Source organism: Ciona intestinalis, unplaced genomic scaffold (genome assembly GCF_000224145.3).
Source record: "Ciona intestinalis unplaced genomic scaffold, KH HT001177.1, whole genome shotgun sequence".
In the NCBI taxonomy this organism is placed as follows: Eukaryota; Metazoa; Chordata; class Ascidiacea; order Phlebobranchia; family Cionidae; genus Ciona; species Ciona intestinalis.
This window is the reverse complement of record NW_004191498.1, coordinates 1-9,634: the sequence shown is the minus strand read 5'-3', so window position 1 is coordinate 9,634 and position 9,634 is coordinate 1. Positions and strand designations below refer to the sequence as shown.

Sequence of the window (9,634 nt, the reverse complement as noted above, 5' to 3'; positions counted from 1 at the left end):
ACCTGCAACTGCTCTGATTGTAAACTCCATTTTGAAAAACAAAATTCCATTCATGAAACCGTGACGAAACAATGCATTATAATGGGTATTGTTCGCGTTAATAGGACTCTTATTTTCTGAGCAGTTTAGGTGTATTCCTAGGGGAGCTATACCCACAGTACTGTATTATTCCACCCGCCCAAAGTAATATATTACGTATACATAACACACAACATACCTGACGAAATGTATAGCATATCCGCTCTTCTTACTTATTCTCTTGAATCTAAATATCCTTTACTAGCGAGCACGGGACGCCTGAAGGCGGCATGTTGATTAGGCGTGCGGGACTCCATACGTGGAAAGGCGAATCGTTTCACAAAAATACTTGGAAGGGCGAAGGCGTCGGGCTGTCGTTGCTTGATTGCTTCGTACTTGTTCTGGTTTGGTGGTTGTTCCAAAATGTCCATTGGTTGGCAGGCTGTATCTTGATCCAGTGCCGAAACAACATGATAGAACTTGGTTTCATCGGTGGTGATGCGTTTCAGTTGAAACTTGGCTTCAGCTTGAAGAAACCAAACTCGTGGTTGAGAACATAATGTTGGCAGTTTGATTGCAACAGCGTTTTCCAATTCCATGTAACGCACATATATAAATACCGATTCGGCAATCTAGTTTACCAATGAAACGGTTAATGCTGTACTGTGTGTCGCGAAACTAAAAGCGAGAACACACATGAAAAATGATAAGAAGAAGGCAATCTATACGCTTCAGTGCTGCAACGGGTCGCATGCGTAAGTTATTGTCACCCAATACGAACCTTAAACCTTGAAACTGGTCACTTAATTAAGCGGCATCTGTGTGTTTGGCGTTAAAGCATAAAGCTTGTGCATATTGAAACTTGATCGTGTAATAACGACGGTCGGTTTACGGTTCATCCCATCTTTTCACTTTCCATATTACTCGACCCTGTATTACTGTAACCGAAGTGACAAAATAAAGTTACTTAACATGGTCCACTCCGTTTTAATTTAACTTTCTTTCCACGAACCAACTTTACCAACGCACGATATGCTTGTTGTACAAGCCAAGCATGCGAGGTATATATGAACGACATTGTATATGAATCAAATAATACAACAGCGCTGGTGAAAAACCTACTACGTTATACATTAGAGCGGGATAAGATGGGTAACGTTGGCGCATAATATTCAATATTTCCTAAGGTTTTTTTAATTAAACAACGCTCTTTTAGAGGATACAGTTATATAACTTAGTAAATATTCTTTGTTTACTACCAAATGGGACGATAAAAGAGAATGGCTCATGAACCATCTTACCCCAACCTACTATATAGGATAACCTCTAACATACAGTCTTTTTTGGTCTCTCATTTCGGTATAACGAAGACAACAGCACTAATAGAATGTTAGTCGTCACCGCTTAGCGGCCCCGACACATGAGTGACAGAATTAAGTGAAGAAAGTTTGTTTTCTTTCTTCCATTTCATCCTCCTGTTTTGAAACCATATCTTGATCTGACGTTCGGTGAGACACAAAGTATGGGCGACCTCTATGCGGCGACGACGGGTTAGGTAACGGTTGTAATGAAACTCTTTTTCAAGTTCCAATGTCTGGTACCTCGTATAAGCTGTCCTGGTTCGCTTGCTCGGGTCTGGGGTTTCCCCTCCTGCGAGAATATTAACATAAACACAATATAATCATCGCAAACTTAAAAGGAACTTTTGGTCCAATAATATTTCTGATTTTTAAGCACGCCATGGGACCTGGGATTTAGACCAGAGTTGCCCATTACCCCAACATTGTATATGCACATTCTATTCTATATGGGTGAGGTCCTACAGTGAGGCACGCCATAGGACCTGGGATTTAGACCAGAGTTGGCCCATTACCCAAACACTCGGGCGTAAACTGAATATCACAAAGTTGTTCTTCGTCATAAACATCACGATCACATGACGTCATATCATGAAAATATTTCATAAATTTTTCCTCACCATGAATTCTTTTCATCCACGGGTATATTATTGCGTCACGATCGCTTCCGTCACTGCTTTCGTCACTCTTACGCTCGGTGACGTCACGAATGGAAGGTGACGTCACGAAACCATGGTGGTCGCGAATGACGTCATTTCCGTGAAAAGGATGCTGCATCACGTGACCGGGATGCTGGCTGTTGATTGGACGAGGTTCCATAATACCCCATTCATGCGTCATAGATGATAATGGTTGATTCTGTTGTGACGAAACAATTAAAATATTGGAAGTCGATGATGGTACGCTGCTACCATTGTGGGCGTATGTGTCCTTGGACAAGAAGCCCAACGACAATTGCTCAAACCCAGTGGTCACTAATGGGTTGTCTCAATTATCAGCTATATATAAAAAAAACACCAACAAAGTTACATACATGGTAACTTGTAAGCGTGCATGAGGTGTATGAAACAGAACACCCGGGTTTTAACGACTGTCGTTGGCCCGCCATGCGAAGATAAATACATTACATTCATTCATAAAACAACGGCGAATAATGTTTAAATTCGACCCCGAACCCCGCATCTACAGTTCGTGACCCTAAATCCGTTTAAATTTACGACCTCATTATTGAATCATAGTTTCCCCATCTGTTAAAATGCTACGTAACAAGGTCTATTGTCAAAATAAAGCGCCACAATATCTGATCAAAGCAATTAAATACAGATCATAAACCACAGCATTGTGCCGTGATGGTATTCAACATGGGCAATAACACAGCATATTGTTTATCCTCTTGTATTTTGGTTTATAATAAAACATTTTTATCATGAGAATCCATTTATCCACGAAATCACTCTTATGACACATAAAGGCAATTGTTTCAACCCAGTGGTCATTAATGGTTTGTCCAAATTTTCAGCCATACGGGAAACAATCACCCACAAAGTTACATACGTTGCCCCGCCATGTGAGTATAAACAAGTTCCATACAGTAGCCACACAACTTACTTCAGAATACTTGGAAGTGTTTCTCGATTCTGGAACGAAATATCCGTTTGATGACGTACCAGCTACGCTCGAATGACTTTGAAGTGATGCTTTATGACGTAATAATGCATCTGAAGCAATGGGGTGACGTAACAAAGCATTAAAGTTAGCATTGTTCAAATCCATTATATCGTCACAAACACCTCATTCTCGTACTATTGATAATCCTTAATAAACAAACGTTCTAGAATTAATTACAACGAGAATTATTTCAACAACTATTCTAGAATTTAAATTTCCGCTTCCTCTCGTTACGTCACAATCGACATAATCTAGTGGGCACGCGTCTGCATTGTAACCCTATGTGACGTCATAAGAAGCAATGTCTAGAATCCCCAGCGTGAAAGCGAGCGTGACAAACAAGGTGAAACATTCTCATTACAACTTTAAACGTTGCGATAAATGTGACCTAAACGTTTGTAAGCAAATAATAAATTACATGAAAATTTATAATAGACCTATTATATACAATATATTCGTACAGAACTATGGGGTAAGATGGGATACCGTTAGCAAATAATATTCCATGTTTTCTAATCGTGTTTTTAACAATTAACAACGATCTTTTAGAGTAATGAAGATACAGTTATGCAATTATGTAAATCCTTCTTTGTTTGCTGCCAAATTGAACGATAAAAGTGAATGAAAACATGGACCATCTTACCCCACCCTGCATGGACCATCTTACCCCACCCTAATATATCTTGTAATAAGAAAACATTACAGCAATAATGAAATCTTTTAAAATATACCGATAGCGAAGCGCAGTGGAGCGCGTTAGGTCATTATTTAAAACGACAAACATTCGAACCATCCATCACATCTACGACGCCATTTTGTTTGACGTCACACCAAATTATATACGTGTAGCTGTGTTTCTGCTCAATCTAAATAGATTGGAGATATAAGATGTATAAACTAAAATAAACGTATTAAGACCAAAACAAAATTTAAATAAACCAACATTAATTACCAGCAGGTAAAATCATAAAAATATCGTATTTTTAAATCTTTCTGCTTTATCCTTTGCCCACCGACTTCGTTTATAAATATAAAAGGGTTGGGGTAAGATGGTTCATGTTTTCATTCTCCTTTATCGTCTTATTCAGTAGTAAACAAAGAATATTTTTAGATTTATATAACCATATTCTCGCGACTTTGAAAGAGCGTGGTTAATTGTTTAAACACGATTCGGAAATATGGGATATTATGTGCTAAACGGTATCCCATCTTACCCCACAGTTCTGTATGGGATATTATGTGCTAACGGTATCCCATCTTACCCCACAGTTCTGTATGGGATATTATGTGCTAACGGTATCCATCTTGCCCCACAGTATTATATACGTACATGAATGATTAACATGGGTTCCTAATTCATTTTTCTTTTCGGTATTTTAATTAGTTTGCTCTTTGTTATATTGTACTCGAAGTTATGAAAAAAATTATACGTTACGTGTATTCGTAATATCCGCCTAACAAATTAACTTAGCAACAAAAACCTTATTTTTAAACACTGTCAATACATTAAAACATTTAAAGAACACAATTTATACATTTACTTTGCTTCACACTCCCCTAGCAAGCGCCTAAACTTTAACAATATCCGCTGAAACCTGATATTTTTAAACCTGTACGCATTGAAATGTTGCCTCTATAATAATAACAGTGTTCGCTACACCCGCCTTCCTGCTATGGTTGTTCCACCGTTGTCTCCAATAAGCTCTCTTAATGAGTCGGAAAGATAGCTCTGGGTGAAGAGTTCATTTGCAGGCAGGGACGTTTATGGTTGCTTGATGTTTTTATTGCTCCCCCGACCTTGTAAGCAATTGCTGCCTGACATCCGTTCAATTGAAGCGTATAATTAATCCAAGTGAATCTAATCGAATAGATGCGAACAAGAGTTCAAAACTACATCAGGAATCAGGGTTGAAAACTTACAAATACGTCACAATATGGTATTGGCCGGTTACAGTAATTGGGAATTAAAAAACAATCACCTACAAAGTTACATACGTGGTAACTTTGTAAGCGGGCACAAGGTGTATAAAACAGAACACCCGTGTTATAACGACTGTAGTTGCCCTGCCATGCGAGGATAAACACGTTATCCATGCGAGGATAACGTGTTATAACGACTGCCGTTGCCCCGCCATGCGAGGATAAATAAGTTACATACGTGGTAACTTGTAAGCGGGCACGAGGTGTATGAAACAGAACACCCGTGTTGTAACGACAGTTGTTGCCCTGCCATGCGAGGATAAATAAGTTACATACGTGGTAACTTGTAAGCGGGCATGAGGTGTATGAAACAAAACACCCGTGTTATAACGACTGTAGTTGCCCCGCCATGCGAGGATAAATAAGTTACATTCACTCAGAACCTTCATTTATCCGAAACAGCTATAGTTCATGATTGTGGCGACTAATATTTGTACAATTCTACATTTAACTGTGTTTAGTAAACAGCTATCAATTTCACTTAAACACGGCAACACACCTTTCCGTGTTGCAACATAATAAATACCCCAAATAAAAACAGTCAACAATAGAGATAATATATAACATGTCGTCACAGAAAGACAATCGTCATTCATCCGTGGCGTAATGAATCGTCATTATGACGTTGAAGAATGTTTTTCCACCAATCACACTCACGGAGATAAGAGAAGTTTGAAACCATCGATCAAACCAGGGTCAAGTTATTCAAAGCAAACAAACATGAGAAGCGAATAAATAAAGTAATCACTTCAGCTTATGTGAAGTAATTATACGCCCATGTTCCACAAATTAATTTCCATTTCAAAAAAATGAATAAAAAAATTTGTGGTAAGACAGTTCATGTTTTGGTCTCAAATGAAAATTTTCACTCGCAAATAATAACCGCGTTTTTTTTTTAAATAATAAACACAAATAAACCGCAAATGTTGTTGCAGTTACCCCCCTCGTGACCGCCTATATCCCTTTATTCAAAACGTAACTTGCCATTTCCATCCGCATATATTTCCCGCAAATTCATCATACAGGTTGGAGTTGTACAAACACACCACGTGATCGATGTCGCTAAGCAACAGCACACAGGAAATCATAACAATGAAATATGATGTTTCTATGTCAGTTATAGGAGTTTCAAAATCCAACAATTTCTCAACAAAGGTCGAACGCTTCGCTAGTATGACGTCATAAACAAACCTATGCGGTATTGAATGAATAGTGTGGGGTAAGATGGATCAGCTCATAATACCCCATATTTCCCTAACCGTGTTTTTAACAATTAACAACGCTATTTTAGAGTCGTGGGGATACGGTTATATAATTATGTAAATATTCTTTGTATATTAATAAACGGGACGAGAAAAGAGAATGATGTCCCATCTTACCCCTCCCCCCCCCCCACCATAATAATACGAATAATTCGACAATTGTTTCGTGAACTTTTAAAAGCACAATTCAAACAAAATCTTTTAGAAACATTCTTATAAAACGTGATAACGTTATTGACGTCATCAATGTTATGACGTCATCCTTGTGATGGGTTATGACGTCACAACCATCTATTGTTCCTCACGACACCATTCATTGTTACTTTCCGCGATATCTTTATTTTCTTTCTTCCATTTCATCCTTCTGTTTTGAAACCATATCTTGATCTGACGTTCGGTGAGACACAAAGTATGGGCGACCTCTATGCGGCGACGACGGGTTAGGTAACGGTTGTAATGAAACTCTTTCTCGAGTTCCAATGTCTGGTGACGGGAATAAGTTTGTCTGCCACGTCTACGGTGGCTTCCTGTGGAGATTGGTTGTTTAAACGATGTTATATAGATGTCACAGTAAATGGAACAACGGATCCGACAAATCCATTGTAATGTATTAACTTCTATAGAATCTCTATAATTAAATGTCTATAAACTTCCTCAGTGGGGTCTAGATGGTAGCACCCTGGGTGTTGGGGTAATAGACCTACACCCCAGGTCTCAGGTGTGCCTCACTGAAGACCTCACCCCTATTTATTCAAAGTTATACAAACATATTACCATGTGTTCGCATCCATGGATATACCGGAACTACATCACTGTTGTCGTTTGTTTCGTCATCAATTACGTCAATAGAGGGTACTTTCCCCCCACCATCCACGAAGGTGTTTATAAGACTCATTACCGGGTATTGTTATGTAAGGATAAGGTGCATACGTCATATTGCTATGGTAATATGACGTCATAGAGGAGGGGGGGAGTGGGGGAACGGTGGTCACTTTTGGGAAACTAGATGACGTAGGCTCCCTGTACTGTAAGGAGATTTGAACATGCGATAAGATGGAGTAAGACGGTTGTGGTGTAATATATAGTACAGTGGGGTAAAATGGGATACCGTTAGCATATAATACCCCACATTTCCTAATCAAGTTTTTAACAATTAACGACAACCTTGTTAGAGCTGCGAGGGATCATTCATAAAATTTTGTGATTATTCTTGGGAAAAAACAGAACAAAAGAATGTCCCATCTTACCCCAACCCATGGACATACTTACGTCAAATGTTCCTGGCTTGCTTCGGTAAGAATGCGAGAAATCTAAGAAATAAGTTTAATTATAATCCACGTAATACGTTTGTAAGTAAATAATTATTTATGGAAGAAACTGCAGTAAGATTGGATCTTATTGTACAGTCGGTGTTTTTCTCAATGTAAACTTTTTCAAAATAAATTTTCAATAGTTTTATTTAAATGTTTGCAACCCACTGTGAGTTGTTTAACAGCCATTTATTTTCTAGCTTGTTATAACGACTGTCATTTGATGTTCCTCATCAGGTTTTAAATATAAGTTGCCAAGTTTATATTAAAAGAACCAGCGCCTTATAAATCAAACAATACGTAGTCACCTTGTAATAACTGTGAACCGCCGATGTTATCTCGTGTTTGGGGTGCTTGGATGGGGTAAGTACATGGGGGTTCTGCGGTGAAAGGGTAAGTCCCGCTCATTCTTAGGGTTATAGGGGGCGGCAGAAAGTATGATGACGTCATTACTAATTGGTAAATACCCTAATCTGAGATTAAACTGACTGTTAATAATTCAACTGGGATGAATGACGTAAGTCTGAGCCTGATCTAAAGTTGGTCGATTCTTACAACGACATGAAACTCTGAATCAAGTGCTTCGAAATACGTTACAAATAACTTACTCGATTTATGTTTGTTACTTATTTCGTATAACTCGATTCTTTTAATAATTAGACTCCAAACACCCGTATAATTCCGTACTTTTGAAAACTGACTGGAACAGATTTGTTTTCACAATTGCCTCACAAAGTTACCGAATCCCTCCCAAACCTTAAACCAGCTGCGAGTTGGAATAAGCAGCACGTTATAAAAATATGATGGCCAATAAAACAAGCTGCTATAACATAGCATCAAAACATCTGGTAGAGAGAAGCCATATTTCATATTTATTGCCCCGCGACACAACTCTGCTACTGCTTAGATGCCTGGATACAAGCACAGGCGTGTTGTTGGGCAGTAATTGCTGTTTTTTATGTTTGAAATAATTTATAAAATGTAAAAATACGAAACATTGTATTGTGTAATACTAGAATATTGAAGTTTTATATTGTTACGTCATAATTAAAGCAACATTTAAGCGCTTTGATGAAATTCTCGCGTCGCGGTTTCGCGGTCTTTATCAAAACGTCATTAATTCTCGAACATTGCTTTGAACAATCCGCCGATGCCTACGTCAACAATAGCTTACGGGGCGGTATTGTGACGTCATAACGTCCTTTGTCTTAGTGAATAGTTCTCCAATAAGCGGTCGCTGTTCCAACATAGACGCCGATTGATCGCATGCGACAGTAAATTAGTGAACGATTAATAAAACGTCGTGTAACAAAAGCGTCATATATCAAGGTGTATGCAACGTTTATATGGGCGGGATATTTATAACCATCCTAATGTACATGGATTGTAATGAATGGAACTTATTTACCCTCGCATGGTTGGGCAACGATAGTCGTTATAACACGGTTGTTCTGTTTCATACACCTCGTGCCAGCTTACAAGTTACCACGTATGTAACTTATTTATCCTCGCATGGCGGGCAACGATAGTCGTTATAACACGGGTGTTCTGTTTCATACGCCTCGTGCCAGCTTACAAGTTACCACGTATGGAACTTATTTATCCTCGCATGGTGGGGCAACGACAGTCGTTATAACACGGGTGTTCTGTTTCATACACCTCGTGCCAGCTTACAAGTTACCACGTATGTAACTTATTTATCCTCGCATGGCGGGCAACGATAGTCGTTATAACACGGGTGTTCTGTTTCATACGCCTCGTGCCAGCTTACAAGTTACCACGTATGGAACTTATTTATCCTCGCATGGTGGGGCAACGACAGTCGTTATAACACGGGTGTTCTGTTTCATACGCCTCGTGCCAGCTTACGAGTTACCACGTATGGAACTTATTTATCCTCGCATGGTTGGGCAACGACAGTCGTTATAACACGGGTTTTTTGTTTCATACACCTCGTGCCTGCTTACAAGTTACCACGTATGGAACTTATTTATCCTCGCATGGTGGGGCAATGACAGTTGTTATAACACGGGTGTTC

The 9,634-nt window shown here is 38.9% G+C and overlaps 2 protein-coding genes across 2 annotated transcripts; both read right to left on the bottom strand.

Moving 5' to 3' along the window:
* Positions 1-985: 985 nt before the first annotated feature.
* On the bottom strand, positions 986-3,184 carry hox5 (Hox 5). The gene is given in 3 exon segments (NM_001032493.1): positions 986-1,668; positions 1,997-2,234; positions 2,985-3,184. Coding segments are annotated over 3 exon segments (663 nt in total). The 5' UTR covers positions 3,150-3,184; the 3' UTR covers positions 986-1,408.
* A 3,393-nt stretch (positions 3,185-6,577) lies between these two features.
* On the bottom strand, positions 6,578-8,540 carry LOC100182939 (homeobox protein Hox-A7-like). Its single transcript, XM_026840279.1, has 4 exons — positions 7,905-8,540; positions 7,556-7,596; positions 7,185-7,311; positions 6,578-6,813 (listed from the first exon to the last, which is right to left on the bottom strand). Exons 1-4 carry the CDS (start codon positions 8,044-8,046, stop codon positions 6,578-6,580), a joined length of 546 nt encoding a protein of 181 aa, XP_026696080.1. The 5' UTR covers positions 8,047-8,540.
* Between the last annotated feature and the right edge of the window lie 1,094 nt (positions 8,541-9,634).

Bases quoted from the DNA above. Each gene is read 5' to 3' on its own strand.
- LOC100182939 (XM_026840279.1), bottom strand. From the start codon at position 8,046: ATGACGTCATCATACTTTCTGCCGCCCCCTATAACCCTAAGAATGAGC. The intron at 7,597-7,904 runs GTGACTACGTAT...CTTATTTCTTAG, and splicing joins CGGTTCACAGTTATTACAAG to ATTTCTCGCATTCTTACCGA. The intron at 7,312-7,555 runs GTAAGTATGTCC...ATCTCCTTACAG, and splicing joins GCAAGCCAGGAACATTTGAC to TACAGGGAGCCTACGTCATC.